The sequence below is a fragment of the Xyrauchen texanus genome, chromosome 28 (assembly GCF_025860055.1).
Source record: "Xyrauchen texanus isolate HMW12.3.18 chromosome 28, RBS_HiC_50CHRs, whole genome shotgun sequence".
NCBI classification, from domain to species: Eukaryota; Metazoa; Chordata; class Actinopteri; order Cypriniformes; family Catostomidae; genus Xyrauchen; species Xyrauchen texanus.
The window spans coordinates 866,409-883,977 of record NC_068303.1 but is presented as its reverse complement, the minus strand read 5'-3'; the positions used below and the strand labels follow the sequence as shown (position 1 = coordinate 883,977).

Here is a 17,569-nt window from a genome sequence, read left to right as displayed (position 1 = left end):
ATCTGAACATACTGGAAAAGCCATGAACCACTGATCTGAGAACAGATAACACAGGTGTGGCTCATACACCTCATTATATTGTACATCAACATCACGTCTTTATTACCAGTATAATATGAACACGGATGACATCTGGTCTCACTGGTTTAACTGGGATTTCTCAGTTACAATGACAATAGACGTGTCATGAACTCTACCAGACATGTTATGTGTAGAGATGATGTCATGAAGCAGAGTTGAAGTTGTGTTTTGTTCTTTTAGCTCAAGAAATGCCGTGTTCATTTAAACCTCTTTATTCTCTCTTACATAAGCTCAGAAGCCGCTCAGGTTTTAATCCCGCTGCGTTCATGTGGGCCAGGCGCTTGGGTAATAACATGCTTAAATAATTCAAACCCATGATGATTTATAAACTTAAACTATACTGTTAAATTGACTAAACATGGCCTAGTCACAGTTCCTATTCCGATTTTCTGGAAAGATCTTTGGCATGTTTATTTGTTGTTTCATGAAGAAACTTTTCATCCTAAAACATGCGTCAAAGGGCGAATACAGATCGAAAGTGATCATTCCTGTGCCCTGCTCACTGCGAAGGACAGAACTCTTGATGTGGGCACTCTGACGGGAGCATGACCCGTACCCTTCACTAAAATCTTGTGAAAGGGCCACACGCGCAGGCACACACACACACGCACACGCGCAGGAACACACGCACACGCGCAGGCACGCACACACACGCGCAGGCACACACACACGTGCAGGCACACACACACGTGCAGGCACACACGCAGGCACACACACACGAACACACACACGCACACACACATGTGCAGGCGCGCAGACACACACACACACGCACAGGCACACACAGGCGCACACACACACATACACACGCAGGCACACACACACGTGCAGGCACACACACACATACACGCGCGCACACACACACACACACGCGCAGGCACGCACACACACACACACACACACACACACACACACTCGCGCAGGCACACACACGCGCAGGCACACACACACACGCGCAGGCGCATGCGCACGCACACACACGTTCCGGTTCGACTCACTTTACTTTTCTGAGCTTGCGTTTCCACTGCAGTTTAGTGCCGCCTCAACGTGGGCAGTATTATAGGCTAATCGTCATAGTTACGCCGCCTCTACTGCCGTGACATCATCTTAAACGTGACATAAACAATAAACAATAACATGAGCGCTAGCTGTTAGCTGCTAGCTCATTGTGCTGCATAAAGCAGTTGTTCATGGTGATTTTACACACGTGTAACAGTTAAATTGGTTGTTTAAGAAGTTTCCAGCAGCTGGTCGACTAAATAAAGTGAAGCTTTCAAGCCGAGAATAGTGTTAGCGTAACATAACGTCCCATCCTCCATCGTGGACCCCAACAATGCCGTGACCGAGTCCAGCGCACTCTCCGTCCCATTGCTCGCCGGTCTAGAGAGCGTCCATTTGATCCAACCACTTCCACGTTTCCTTGATGTTGCTGTCGTCACTTTAGTTTATTAATCTTTCCCTGCACTGTTGGGAGGTCCGGTGGCATCCGTGCACGGCCGACAGCGGAGACACTTCCTGAGAGACTTTTCCGCTGCACGTTGCGGTTCGACTCGACTCGCTTTTCTGAGCTTGCGCTTTCCACCGCAGTTTAGTGCCGCCTCAACGTGGCGGGATTATAGGCTGATCGTCATAGTTACGCCACCTCTACTACCGTGACATCATCTTAAACGTGACACTTTTCCTTGATGCCTCTGTCGTCACTTTAGTGTTTTTAACGTTTCCCTGCACTGTTAGTTGGTCCGGTGGTAGCCGTGCGCGGCCGACAGCTGAGACACTTCCTGAGAGACTTTATCGTTCCGTTCGTTGCTAACGAGAGGAACGTCCGCACCTCGTTTATTAACCACGGTGTGGTTTTGCGCACGGCAATTTCTGTTTACAATTCGAAAGTCGCGTGAACAAATGATACCGCTATCACTGTTGCTAACTTTAAAACTAGCGCGTTGATGTCGCGTGTCAAAAATCCAGTGACGCCGTTAGTGACAATTCTCTCTGACCAATCAGTGATCTGCAGGATTTTTCATATCCGTATGGACTTAAATCAGAAAACGTATCATTATAAATCAATATTATCAGCCGAATAAAAATCATGACGTATTTTTCTCCTGCATTCTCTCGTCTGGCATTTTACATGGTCATGAAAACTAAATTCTCATAGTGAATTTATTTACAAATTTTCTGCACCTTTTGCAATTTAAAGGGCCAAAAAAAAAAAGAAGAAGTGTTGCATTTAAATTTGTGTATATAGCATGTGATGATAAAGGCTTTTGAATACAGTAAGAGTGCCATGGGTTTTGTGTTTTTGGACTATAGTTCACTCTGCTTTATAAATAGACTGTCCTTTTTCTAACTTTACCCCTAATTAAAACCAGTCTGACTGCTTTAGAAATGTCATGGCAAGTCTGGAAACTTTCTCCTCGGTCACTGATTTTATGTGCATGCATTTATGTTACGCATGACACTACAGGTCAGTGCCATGGCAACCGAGAGGCGTGGCCAATGACCTCACCCGAGCTGATTATAGCCGGTGGTGTAATAGTGTAGCACCGCCCACTTCACCTGACCCACAACAGAGAGAGAGAGAGAGGCAGTGAGGCAGACAGAGAGACATTGAGTCTGTTATATATAATCGAGCACTCACAGGTAAATGTCCTGCCAGGTGTAGAGTGCTCAGGTTGAATAGAGACAGTGGGAGGGGCTAAAGCGAAAGGTAATCAAACCTGCGGAGCTCCTTCCACTCTCAACACACACACCTCTCAACACACACCTCTCAAAGGAGCGCTGAACTTTCATCCGTGGAAACACAAGCCCTCCGGAGAAGCACGACAGGAAGTTGCCACAATCTGGAAACTCTTTGGGACTGTTTAAGGGAAGTTTCTGGATCTTGCAAAAGTTTTTCCAGGTGCTGTCTGGACTTTAGTCACTTTAGACTCTTCGGTTTCTTGGTGCTGTTTGATGTTGGACCCCTGGTTTTACTAGAGGAGCAGTTTAATACGGAACAACACGTTAAACTTGTTTTTTTGGAAAACTTTCCAGAGCACAGAATTCTTTCCACGGAGTTTAAAGGGTTGCAGGGTCTTTCACAGCATTATAACAGATCCCTCCTGGAGCGAGAGAGAGCGAGTAAACCCGGGATCACTGACAAAAAGCTTTTGTTTGCTTGAGTCCATGAAACTAGAGCACATGCTGGTGGAAGTGACGGTAGAGATGGCGATTGTGCCGCACTAACAGGACCAGGTCTCAGCGTTTACCTGCTAGTTTATGGAGTTGTTGTATTTAACTTTACATTAACAAAATGGAGAGTGATGGCGAATATTCCGCTAGTTCTCTCCGCACTAGAATCTCTTCAAGGTATTTGCCACGTTCAGCTGTGCTCACATCATATCGAATGATTTCTGATGAAGATTTGCATCTGCATCCGCATCCTATAAGCCACAGTGACATTGAAATCACCCGCTATGATGATGATGATACCGCTGTGGCAGGGCCACTGAGATCAAGGTCTGGAAATGGTTTGATCACGTCTGAAGAAGAGGAGATGGTGGAATCATCTAAGGGAGGCTTTGTTTCAAGCATTCTGGATGCAGACGGGCCTTCACGGACGTCTTCTGGGACCATGTCAGATCCGTATCTGGTGCAGGTAACCAGAGTGGAAACGTACATTAATGACGATGAGGAGGCAACGAGCATCCAGGGAAGGTCAGGCGTGTCTAGAGAGGAATCGCTGGGTTTCACTAAGGATGAAGGCACAATAATTGATATAAATCAGCCGGCTGTTTTTGACAGCGGTCGTGAAGTATCGGAGGAGGAGTTTAAGCTGCCTGAGAGTCTCGTTGAGCGATCGCTCAAAGACGTATCGATTCTGACCAGAGCGGGCTCATACGGAAGAATCAGCAGATTGACGGACTTCTCCGTTTCTCTGTCGGAGACTACGACTGAACCACCGTCCCAAAGCTTTGAGACAGGACTAGGAGACTTGGAGGTATCGGCTTACGAAAGCCACGCAGCCAAGGACGACTCCGGTCCGGGTGTGCATAAAGACTACGGCGGCTGGAGACGAGTAGTACCTCTGCGCACACCTCCACCTGCTTCTGAATCAGTGACGACAGGTGGAGGTGTCTCGTCAGGTGATCAACGGTCGCACCAAGAAGGGAATTTGGGGACGGATCCAGCATCTCCGGAGTCTCAAAAAGGTGATTTCTTGAGTCCAACGTCTCCAGACTCAAGCTCAAGGATTCAACTGGAGACAACGGGTCTTTCGGAGACGGTTTTGGGACAGTCCCCAACTCGCAGCATGCCAGGGGCTCTCTCCGCTCCTTCAAAAGACATCAAACAGGACACGCCCGCCTCTGTGATGACCACAGATGCCCTGTCCATGCCGAAAACCACTAGACTCTCTGGCGAGCGATACCAGATGCCCGCCCTGTTCAGCGGTCTACGTGTGTTGAAGAAAGGGTCGGCTGGAGACGAGCGGGAAACCGTTTCTGAAATCAAACAGAGGGACACAGACAGAGCGCTCCTGAGCCTTAAACAACATGTCAACAAAGCCAAACTTGAACAACTAACCAGCACCACCATTCCAAACAAGAGAAGTGAACCGAAAACATTGGCCGAAATCGACAGGCGGTCGCAGAAATCGACGCTCATTGAAGCCACCCAGAAAGAGGAGAACTCAAAAGAGGATGTTGGTGACCCGAAAGCAGGAAAGGATGGAGCGTCTGTGAGCAAAACCGATGTTAGCGTCTCATCTGACAGCAGCAAAGTTTCAACGCTAACAGCAGATTCATCATTCGATGCCTTGAAGTCTAAATTATTCGGTTTTAGACCCATCAAGAAGGACTCTGTCGATGTGTCGCTGGATCTGGATGCGGTGAAGAGGAAAAAGAAAAGTGAGAAAGAACTGCTGAGGTCGATCTTTGAGAGACAGTCGAGTAAACCTCCCGTCTCTGATGTCAAGAGTCCCACAGAGGTTAGAGAACGTTTCGCTCCAATATCTGCAAAACAAACATTTTGTGAATCAGTATTTTTATCTTGTTTTCCAGTAAAAATATCCAAACGTACTTCAGATTTAATATCTTATTAATATAACTTAATATCTTAAGTGTCACTTCTTAGACTCCACCCCAATGCGTTACATCTTTAATGCGGTTATATTTAATGCGTTACATCTTTAATGCTGTTATATTTAATGCGTTACATCTTTAATGCTGTTATCTTTAATGCGTTACATCTTTAATGCGGTTATATTTAATGCATTGCATCTTTAATGCTGTTATATTTAATGCATTGCATCTTTAATGCGTTACATCTTTAATGCTGTTATATTTAATGCGTTGCATCTTAAATGCGGTTATATTTAATGCATTGCATCTTTAATGCGTTGCATCTTTAATGCAGTTATCTTTAATGCGTTACATCTTTAATGCGGTTATATTTAATGCATTGCATCTTTAATGCGTTGCATCTTTAATGCGGTTATATTTAATGCGTTACATCTTTAATGCTGTATATTTAATGCGATGCAACTTTAATGCTGTTATATTTAATGCATTGCATCTTTAATGTGTTACATCTTTAATGCTGTTATATTTAATGCGTTGCATCTTTAATGCGGTTATATTTAATGCATTGCATCTTTAATGCGTTACATCTTTAATGCAGTTATCTTTAATGCGTTACATCTGTAGTGCGGTTATATTTAATGCGTTACATCATTAATGCGGTTATATTTAATGTGTTACATCTTTAATGCGGTTATATTTAATGCGTTGCATCTTTAATGCGTTGCATCTTTAGTGCTGTTATATTTAATGCATTGCATCTTTAATGCGTTACATCTTTAATGCTGTTATATTTAATGCGGTTATATTTAATGCATTGCATTTTTAATGCGTTACATCTTTAATGCGGTTATATTTAATGCGTTACATCTTTAATGCTGTTATATTTAATGCGTTACATCTTTAATGCGGTTATATTTAATGCATTGCATCTTTAATGCGTTGCATCTTTAATGCGTTACATCTTTAAAGTGGTTATATTTAATGCATTGCATCTTTAATGCGTTACATATTTAATGCGTTACATCTTTGATGCAGTTATCTTTAATGCAGTTATATTTAATGCGTTACATCTTTAATGCGGTTATATTTAATGCGTTACATCTTTAATGCTGTTATATTTAATGCGTTGCATCTTTAATGCGGTTATATTTAATGCGTTACATCTTTAATGCAGTTATCTTTAATGCAATGCATCTTTAATGCTGTTGCATTTAATGCGTTACATCTTTAATGCAGTTATATTTAATGCAATGCATCTTTAATGCTGTTGTATTTAATGCGTTACATCTTTAATGCAGTTATATTTAATGCAATGCATCTTTAATGCTGTTGTATTTAATGCGTTACATCTTTAATGCAGTTATATTTAATGCAATGCATCTTTAATGCTGTTGTATTTAATGCGTTACATCTTTAATGCAGTTATATTTAATGCAATGCATCTTTAATGCTGTTATATTTAATGCGTTGCATCTTTAATGCGTTACATCTTTAATGCGGTTATATTTAATGCGTTACATCTTTAATGCAGTTATCTTTAATGCGTTACATCTTTAACACGGTTATATTTAATGCGTTGCATATTTAATGCGGTTGTATTTAATGCGTTGCATCTTTAATGCTGTTATATTTAATGCATTGCATCTTTAATGCGTTACATCTTTAATGCGGTTATATTTAATGCGTTACATCTTTAATGCTGTTATATTTAATGCATTGCAGTTATATTTAATGCAATGCATCTTTAATGCTGTTGTATTTAATGCGTTACATCTTTAATGCAGTTATATTTAATGCAATGCATCTTTAATGCTGTTGTATTTAATGCGTTACATCTTTAATGCAGTTATATTTAATGCAATGCATCTTTAATGCTGTTATATTTAATGCGTTACATCTTTAATGCAGTTATATTTAATGCAATGCATCTTTAATGCTGTTATATTTAATGCGTTGCATCTTTAATGCGTTACATCTTTAATGCGGTTATATTTAATGCGTTACATCTTTAATGCAGTTATCTTTAATGCGTTACATCTTTAACACGGTTATATTTAATGCGTTGCATATTTAATGCGGTTGTATTTAATGCGTTGCATCTTTAATGCTGTTATATTTAATGCATTGCATCTTTAATGCGTTACATCTTTAATGCGGTTATATTTAATGCGTTACATCTTTAATGCTGTTATATTTAATGCATTGCATCTTTAATGCGTTACATCTTTAATGCGGTTATATTTAATGCGCTGCATCTTTAATGCTGTTATATTTAATGCATTACATCTTTAATGCGGTTATATTTAATGCGTTGCATCTTTAATGCGGTTATATTTAATGCGTTACATCTTTAATGCTGTTATATTTAATGCATTGCATCTTTAATGCGTTACATCTTTAATGCGGTTATATTTAATGCGTTACATCTTTAATGCTGTTATATTTAATGCATTGCATCTTTAATGCGGTTATATTTAATGCGTTGCATCTTTAATGCTGTTATATTTAATGCATTACATCTTTAATGCGGTTATATTTAATGCGTTGCATCTTTAATGCGGTTATATTTAATGCGTTGCATCTTTAATGCTGTTATATTTAATGCATTACATCTTTAATGCGGTTATATTTAATGCGTTGCATCTTTAATGCGGTTATATTTAATGCGTTGCATCTTTAATGCTGTTATATTTAATGCATTACATCTTTAATGCGGTTATATTTAATGCGTTGCATCTTTAATGCGGTTATATTTAATGCGTTACATCTTTAATGCTGTTATATTTAATGCATTACATCTTTAATGCGGTTATATTTAATGCGTTGCATCTTTAATGCGGTTATATTTAATGCGTTGCATCTTTAATGCGGTTATATTTAATGCGTTGCATCTTTAATGCTGTTATATTTAATGCATTACATCTTTAATGCGGTTATATTTAATGCGTTGCATCTTTAATGCGGTTATATTTAATGCGTTACATCTTTAATGCGGTTATATTTAATGCGTTGCATCTTTAATGCTGTTATATTTAATGCATTACATCTTTAATGCTGTTATATTTAATGTGTTCCATATTTAATGCTGTTATATTTAATGCGTTACATCTTTAATGCGGTTATATTTAATGCGTTGCATCTTTAATGCGGTTATATTTAATGCGTTGCATCTTTAATGCGTTACATCTTTAATGCTGTTATATTTAATGCGTTACATCTTTAATGTGGTTATATTTAATGCATTGCATCTTTAATGCGTTGCATCTTTAATGCGTTACATCTTTAATGCTGTTTTATTTAATGCATTACATCTTTAATGCTGTTATATTTAATGTGTTACATCTTTAATGCGGTTATATTTAATGCGTTACATCTTTAATGCTGTTATATTTAATGCTGTTATATTTAATGCATTGCATCTTTAATGCGTTACATCTTTAATGCTGTTATATTTAATGCATTGCATCTTTAATGTTGTTATATTTAATGCATTACATCTTTAATGCTGTTATATTTAATGCTGTTATATTTAATGCATTGCATCTTTAATGCGGTTATATTTAATGCATTACATCTTTAATGCTGTTATATTTAATGTGTTACATCTTTAATGCTGTTATATTTAATGCATTGCATCTTTAATGCGTTACATCTTTAATGCTGTTATATTTAATGCGTTACATCTTTAATGCTGTTATATTTAATGCATTGCATCTTTAATGCGGTTATATTTAATGCGTTACATCTTTAATGCGGTTATATTTAATGAGTTATATTTAATGCGCTTATATTTAATGTGTTATAGCTTTATTAAAGTTCAAATAATACAGAAGATCATGTAATTAACTACAAACTCTGAAATGGTCGTTTCTCTGCGGTCAGTGAATGTCCCGATCTAAGGGGGAGAGATTGAAACCAGCTGATGTCACGGGACGCTCATTCCTCGAGCGCACACGCTTAATGCAGCTACATTATAACATGATGACTCGTGACTTATTGAATCATAATAGAGTCACTGTGTGTTTATTATCGTGAAGAACATTGTCAATACGCAGCTTTATTAATAAGAGAGAGTTTGTGTTTTTGTGAGTTAAAGATGAATAAAGAGGTGAGAGAGACTTCGCCCCATTATACACTGCAACAAAATACGTTTTTGATTTGTTTTGGCTTGTTTTCCAATATAAATATCTAAAACTCCTTTAAATCAATGTACATTTACTTTAGCAGCTGTACTGCAGAAGAAACATTTTTAAGTTATCTGAGAATGCTGATTAATCGATCATCTAAGTAATCGTTAGTTGCAGCCTTACTATGAAGAGAGGTCTGCTGGATTTGGGGGGGATTTCTCTGCCCCCTTTGGCATATCATGACCCGTTCTGCATAATGCAGCGGCTCATTGCATTGTTTGATAATGATTGAATGATGGTGAGTGATGCTTCACATACAGTACAGTAGTTAAATACTGATTTTGAGTCTTCGATTCATTTATGCACTCTCTCTTTCTGTCTTTCAGTCTGAGGCCACGTCCCCATCAGATGGTGAGGATCGAACCCCTGGACGTCTCCAGGCCATCTGGCCACCACCCAAATGTAAAGATGCGGAGGAGAAGGTCGGACTGCGCTACACTGAAGCAGGTGGGATGCTTGTGTCTTTATGTCCACACACCCATCAACCCTAAATCATATATGCCATCATGTGCTGTGCCCATCAACCCTAAATCATATATGCCATCATGTGCTGTGCCCATCAACCCTAAATCATATATGCCATCATGTGCTGTGCCCATCAACCCTAAATCATATATGCCATCATGTGCTGTGCCCATCGACCCTGCATCATATATGCCATCATGTGCTGTGCCCATCAACCCTGCATCATATATGCCATCATGTGCTGTGCCCATCGACCCTGCATCATATATGCCATCATGTGCTGTGCCCATCAACCCTAAATCATATATGCCATCATGTGCTGTGCCCATCGACCCTGCATCATATATGCCATCATGTGCTGTGCCCATCAACCCTGCATCATATATGCCATCATGTGCTGTGCCCATCAACCCCGCATCATATATGCCATCATGTGCTGTGCCCATCGACCCTGCATCATATATGCCATCATGTGCTGTGTCCATCGACCCTGCATCATACATGCCATCATGTGCTGTGCCCATCGATCTTGCATAATATATGCCATCATGTGCGGTGCCCATCGACCCTGCATCATATAGGCCATCATGTGCGGTGCCCATCGACCCTGCATCATATAGGCCATCATGTGCGGTGCCCATCGACCCTGCATCATATATGCCATCATGTGCTGTGCCCATCGACCCTGCATCATATATGCCATCATGTGCTGTGCCCATCGATCTTAGCGTCATATATACCATCATATGCTGTGCCCATCGATCTTGCATAATATATGCCATCATGTGCGGTGTCCATCGACCCTGCATCATATATGCCATCATGTGCTGTGCCCATCGATCTTGCATAATATAGGCCATCATGTGCGGTGCCCATCGACCCTGCATCATATATACCATCATGTGCTGTGCCCATCGATCTTGCGTCATATATACCATCATGTGCTGTGCCCATCGATCTTGCATAATATATGCCATCATGTGCGGTGTCCATCGACCCTGCATCATATATGCCATCATGTGCTGTGCCCATCGATCTTGCATAATATATGCCATCATGTGCGGTGCCCATCGACCCTGCATCATATATGCCATCATGTGCGGTGCCCATCGACCCTGCATCATATATGCCATCATGTGCGGTGCCCATCGACCCCGCATCATATATGCCATCATGTGCGGTGCCCATCGACCCCGCATCATATATGCCATCATGTGCGGTGTCCATCGACCCTGCATCATACATGCCATCATGTGCTGTGCCCATCGATCTTGCATAATATATGCCATCATGTGCGGTGCCCATCGACCCTGCATCATATATGCCATCATGTGCGGTGTCCATCGACCCTGCATCATATATGCCATCATGTGCGGTGTCCATCGACCCTGCATCATATATGTCATCATGTGCGGTGTCCATCGACCCTGCATCATATATGCCATCATGTGCTGTGCCCATCGATCTTGCATAATATAGGCCATCATGTGCGGTGCCCATCGACCCTGCATCATATATACCATCATGTGCTGTGCCCATCGATCTTGCGTCATATAGGCCATCATGTGCGGTGCCCATCGACCCTGCATCATATATGCCATCATGTGCGGTGCCCATCGACCCTGCATCATATATGCCATCATGTGCTGTGCCCATCGATCTTGCATAATATATGCCATCATGTGCGGTGCCCATCGACCCCGCATCATATATGCCATCATGTGCGGTGCCCATCGACCCTGCATCATATATGCCATCATGTGCGGTGCCCATCGACCCTGCATCATATATGCCATCATGTGCGGTGCCCATCGACCCTGCATCACATATGCCATCATGTGCGGTGCCCATCGACCCCGCATCATATATGCCATCATGTGCGGTGTCCATCGACCCTGCATCATACATGCCATCATGTGCTGTGCCCATCGATCTTGCATAATATATGCCATCATGTGCGGTGCCCATCGACCCTGCATCATATAGGCCATCATGTGCGGTGCCCATCGACCCTGCATCATATAGGCCATCATGTGCGGTGCCCATCGACCCTGCATCATATATGCCATCATGTGCGGTGCCCATCGACCCTGCATCATATATACCATCATGTGCTGTGCCCATCGATCTTGCGTCATATATACCATCATATGCTGTGCCCATCGATCTTGCATAATATATGCCATCATGTGCGGTGTCCATCGACCCTGCATCATATATGCCATCATGTGCTGTGCCCATCGATCTTGCATAATATAGGCCATCATGTGCGGTGCCCATCGACCCTGCATCATATATACCATCATGTGCTGTGCCCATCGATCTTGCGTCATATATACCATCATGTGCTGTGCCCATCGATCTTGCATAATATATGCCATCATGTGCGGTGTCCATCGACCCTGCATCATATATGCCATCATGTGCTGTGCCCATCGATCTTGCATAATATATGCCATCATGTGCGGTGCCCATCGACCCTGCATCATATATGCCATCATGTGCGGTGCCCATCGACCCTGCATCATATATGCCATCATGTGCGGTGCCCATCGACCCTGCATCATATATGCCATCATGTGCGGTGCCCATCGACCCCGCATCATATATGCCATCATGTGCGGTGTCCATCGACCCTGCATCATACATGCCATCATGTGCTGTGCCCATCGATCTTGCATAATATATGCCATCATGTGCGGTGCCCATCGACCCTGCATCATATATGCCATCATGTGCGGTGTCCATCGACCCTGCATCATATATGCCATCATGTGCTGTGCCCATCGATCTTGCATAATATAGGCCATCATGTGCGGTGCCCATCGACCCTGCATCATATATGCCATCATGTGCTGTGCCCATCGATCTTGCGTCATATATACCATCATGTGCTGTGCCCATCGATCTTGCATAATATATGCCATCATGTGCGGTGTCCATCGACCCTGCATCATATATGCCATCATGTGCTGTGCCCATCGATCTTGCATAATATATGCCATCATGTGCGGTGCCCATCGACCCTGCATCATATATGCCATCATGTGCTGTGCCCATCGATCTTGCGTCATATATACCATCATGTGCTGTGCCCATCAACCCTGCATCATATATGCCATCATGTGCGGTGCCCATCGACCCTGCATCATATATGCCATCATGTGCGGTGCCCATCGACCCTGCATCATATATGCCATCATGTGCGGTGCCCATCGACCCTGCATCATATATGCCATCATGTGCGGTGCCCATCGACCCCGCATCATATATGCCATCATGTGCGGTGTCCATCGACCCTGCATCATATATGCCATCATGTGCTGTGCCCATCGATCTTGCATAATATATGCCATCATGTGCGGTGCCCATCGACCCTGCATCATATATGCCATCATGTGCGGTGCCCATCGACCCTGCATCATATATGCCATCATGTGCTGTGCCCATCGATCTTGCATAATATATGCCATCATGTGCTGTGCCCATCGATCTTGCATAATATATGCCATCATGTGCGGTGTCCATCGACCCTGCATCATATATGCCATCATGTGCTGTGCCCATCGATCTTGCATAATATATGCCATCATGTGCGGTGCCCATCGACCCTGCATCATATATGCCATCATGTGCTGTGCCCATCGACCCTGCATCATATATGCCATCATGTGCGGTGCCCATCGACCCTGCATCATATATGCCATCATGTGCTGTGCCCATCGACCCTGCATCATATATGCCATCATGTGCGGTGCCCATCGACCCTGCATCATATATGCCATCATGTGCGGTGCCCATCGACCCTGCATCATATATGCCATCATGTGCGGTGCCCATCGACCCCGCATCATATATGCCATCATGTGCGGTGCCCATCGACCCTGCATCATATATGCCATCATGTGCGGTGTCCATCGACCCTGCATCATATATGCCATCATGTGCTGTGCCCATCGATCTTGCATAATATATGCCATCATGTGCGGTGCCCATCGACCCTGCATCATATATGCCATCATGTGCGGTGCCCATCGACCCTGCATCATATATGCCATCATGTGCGGTGTCCATCGACCCTGCATCATATATGCCATCATGTGCGGTGCCCATCGACCCTGCATCATATATGCCATCATGTGCGGTGCCCATCGACCCTGCATCATATATGCCATCATGTGCGGTGCCCATCGACCCTGCATCATATATGCCATCATGTGCGGTGCCCATCGACCCTGCATCATATATGCCATCATGTGCGGTGTCCATCGACCCTGCATCATATATGCCATCATGTGCGGTGCCCATCGACCCCGCATCATATATGCCATCATGTGCGGTGCCCATCGACCCCGCATCATATATGCCATCATGTGCGGTGCCCATCGACCCTGCATCATATATGCCATCATGTGCGGTGCCCATCGACCCCGCATCATATATTATAAATAGATTATAATATCTATTTCCCTAGATATTATAATCATGATTATTAATTTCAGTTATTACAATTTACATGAAAAACATATTGTCTTTAGGTCAATTGCATGCCATATTCTTTATTTAGGCTACACGTGCAAAATAAGCCGAGACAGGGCTGTATGTATACTTTTTTAATTGTTAGCACTGGCGAATCGGACAATTTTCTCCCCAATGTGTAACGCCCAATTCCCAATGCGCTCTGAGTCCTCGTGGTGGCGTAGTGACTCGCCTCAATCCGGGTGGCAGAGAACGAATCCCAGTTGTCACTGCGTCTGAGACCACCAATCCGCGCATCTGATCACGTGACTCTTTGTGTATGACATGCGGAGACTCACAGCATGTGGAGGCTCATGCTACTCTCCACGATCCACACACAACTCACCACACGCCCCATTGAGAGAACCACTAATCACCACCACGAGGAGGTTACCCCATGTGACTCTACCCTCCCTAGCAACCGGGCTCATTTGGTTGCTAAGGAGACCTGGCTGGAGTCACTCAGCACACTCTGGATTCAAACTCACGACTCCAGGGTGGTAGCCAGCGTCTGTTCCACTGAGCTACCCATGCCCCCACAATTTTGTCATTTCTACAACAAAACCAGCACAGAAATTGGCAAGAAAATAATATTCTGTTTTGGACTGATCCAAACACTTTCATTTATTCATGCACACAATGGACAAAGTGATACAAAAATAATTTTGTAAACGGAAAATTTAGACGAGATTATTTCATGATTGGTTAATTGCACCAGACGTAACTATAGTCTTGATTATATTTCAGTTAAACGTGCAGCCCTAATCTCTTTCTTGCCTCTTTATTTGATCCAAATTCCAAAAGTGAAGACATTTTGACTAGGGTTGCACTGATGTATCGGCTGTGGATATTTATTTGCCAATTAAAATCATCGTCATATCGGTAATAAGCATGAAAACGCCAATATGAAAAGCCAATGGTTGATTTATAATTAATTAGCAACACACTTTGTAAAAATGTGCAATCCAGAAATAATATTAGACACAATATGTTTACGTTTTGGCACTCCTAAGAACATGTAATATTTACAAATAAACGTATATTATTTCTCATTCTAATGTTAATGCGGAAAAGTCGCCATAAATGCACGTGACATTTGTGAAAGCGGCACTTGCCTATGATGAGCGAAAGCACTTCTGAGACATCGGTTTGATGTCTATTAATGCTGCATGATTGATTAAGATTGAAATTGCACGACGTCTTTGTGCAATTACTAAACCTTAAAAGTTTTAAAACAGACAAAAACAAAAGTGCGAAAATGTTTTAGAACTACAAAATAACCTTTTTCATATTAATCATCACCGTATCTTATTTAGTCATATTTTATGTTTTTATTTTATCTTCTATTTATCGTACATTGTGGATATCTTTTTTAAAAAAAAAAACGAATTTGATCCCATTTTCTCCCAATTTTGGAACGCCCAATTCCCACTACTTAGTAAGTCCTCGTGGTGGCGCGGTTACTCGCCTCAATCCGGGTGGCGGAGGACGAGTCTCAGTTGCCTCCGCTTCTGAGACCGTCAATCCGCGCATCTTATCACATGACTTGAGCGCGTTACCGTGGAGACGTAGCGTGTGTGGAGGCTTCCCGCCATTCTCCGCGGCATCCACGCACAACTCGCCACACGCCCCACCGAGAGCGAGAACCACATTATAGCGACCACGAGGAGGTTACCCCATGTGACTCTACCCTCCCTAGCAACCGGGCCAATTTGGTTACCCCATGTGACTCTGCCCTCCCTAGCAACCGGGACAATTTGGTTGCTAAGGAGACCTGACTGGAGTCACTCAGCACGCCCTGGATTCAAACTCGCGACTCCAGCGGTGATAGTCAGCGTCAATACTCGCTACAGAGTTACATTTTTCTCCCGTTCTTTTTGAAAGTTTGTAACATCGGTATGTTTATGTGTTTATATTCAGGTGCCGCTGGAGTCCTGGTCGGACATCCATTTGACACGGTTAAGGTGAGTTTTCATCAACTCTTGGTATTGATCAAGTGCCGCTGATTTTACTGCCAGTTTGAGCGTCATGTGAAACTGATAATGAACTGCATCTCTCGAAACAGCAACTGAGTAAACGGTTAACGCTGATATTTTGCTTGTATCTCCTGTAGGTCAGACTTCAGGTACAGAGTGTTGATAAACCTCTTTACAGAGGAACTATTCACTGTTTTCAATCCATCATACATCAGGAGTCCGTGAGTAACGTCTGTCTTCTTCTCTTGTACATTCACGCTGCAAATCAAAGTGCCCAAATCTGATTCATTTGTCACACAAGCTTTTTAATGCGGCTAATATCAGACACTCATCTCAACAATCTGAACTGATACTTTTTATTTATTTATTGTAATGATTATTATATCATATAACAACATCAAATACATCACACATGTGTGATAATTGTTATTATGTCTTTAACTACTATGCCCTTACATTAAAATACATACAATACAATAAATGTATTAAGTGTGTAACTATATGTTGTTCTGCAAAATTCGCACAAGTTTTACATTTGCTGCTTCTGGGTTTGAGGTACGGGTAGGTTTAGGGGTCAATGTTAACAGTGTAACTACTGATGCAGTGTTGGGTAACGGTACTTTTAAAAGTAACTCGTTAGAATATTGGGTCACTCCTTAAAAAAGTAAAACAAAAATTGATCTCCTAATTTGGAACGGCCAATTCCCAATGCGCTCTAGGTCCTCGTGGTGGCGTAGTGACTCGCCTCAATCCGGGTGGCGGAGGACGAATCTCAGTTGCGTCTGAGTAATTTAATTAAAATGTATTTTTTATCTAAAGTGTTACATTAATTAATTTGAATTTTTTTGTGTTTTTTTGTGCCCATCGACCCCGCATCATATATGCCATCATGTGCGGTGCCCATCGACCCCGCATCATATATGCCATCTTGTGCGGTACCCATCGACCCCGCATCATATATGCCATCATGTGCGGTGCCCATCGACCCCGCATCATATATGCCATCATGTGCGGTGCCCATCGACCCCGCATCATATAGGCCATCATGTGAGGTGCCCATCGACCCCGCATCATATAGGCCATCATGTGAGGTGCCCATCGACCCCGCATCATATAGGCCATCATGTGAGGTGCCCATCGACCCGGCATCATATAGGCCATCATGTGAGGTGCCCATCAACCCGGCATCATATAGGCCATCATGTGAGGTGCCCATCGACCCGGCATCATATAGGCCATCATGTGAGGTGCCCATCGACCCGGCATCATAAAGGCCATCATG

The 17,569-nt window shown here is 42.7% G+C and overlaps 1 protein-coding gene and 1 pseudogene across 2 annotated transcripts in view; both read left to right on the top strand.

The window, feature by feature from the left end:
* LOC127621861 (MAM domain-containing glycosylphosphatidylinositol anchor protein 2-like) overlaps window positions 1-17,569 on the top strand; it is a 286,776-nt pseudogene that overhangs the window by 164,675 nt on the left and 104,532 nt on the right.
* LOC127621889 (mitochondrial basic amino acids transporter-like) overlaps window positions 1-17,569 on the top strand; it is a 236,701-nt gene that overhangs the window by 217,345 nt on the left and 1,787 nt on the right. For both annotated transcript variants that reach the window (XM_052095680.1, XM_052095679.1), the window contains exons 2-3: window positions 16,232-16,275; window positions 16,425-16,508. In XM_052095680.1, the coding sequence (XP_051951640.1) occupies window positions 16,232-16,275; window positions 16,425-16,508 (128 nt within the window). The remainder of the gene's footprint in view (window positions 1-16,231; window positions 16,276-16,424; window positions 16,509-17,569) is intronic.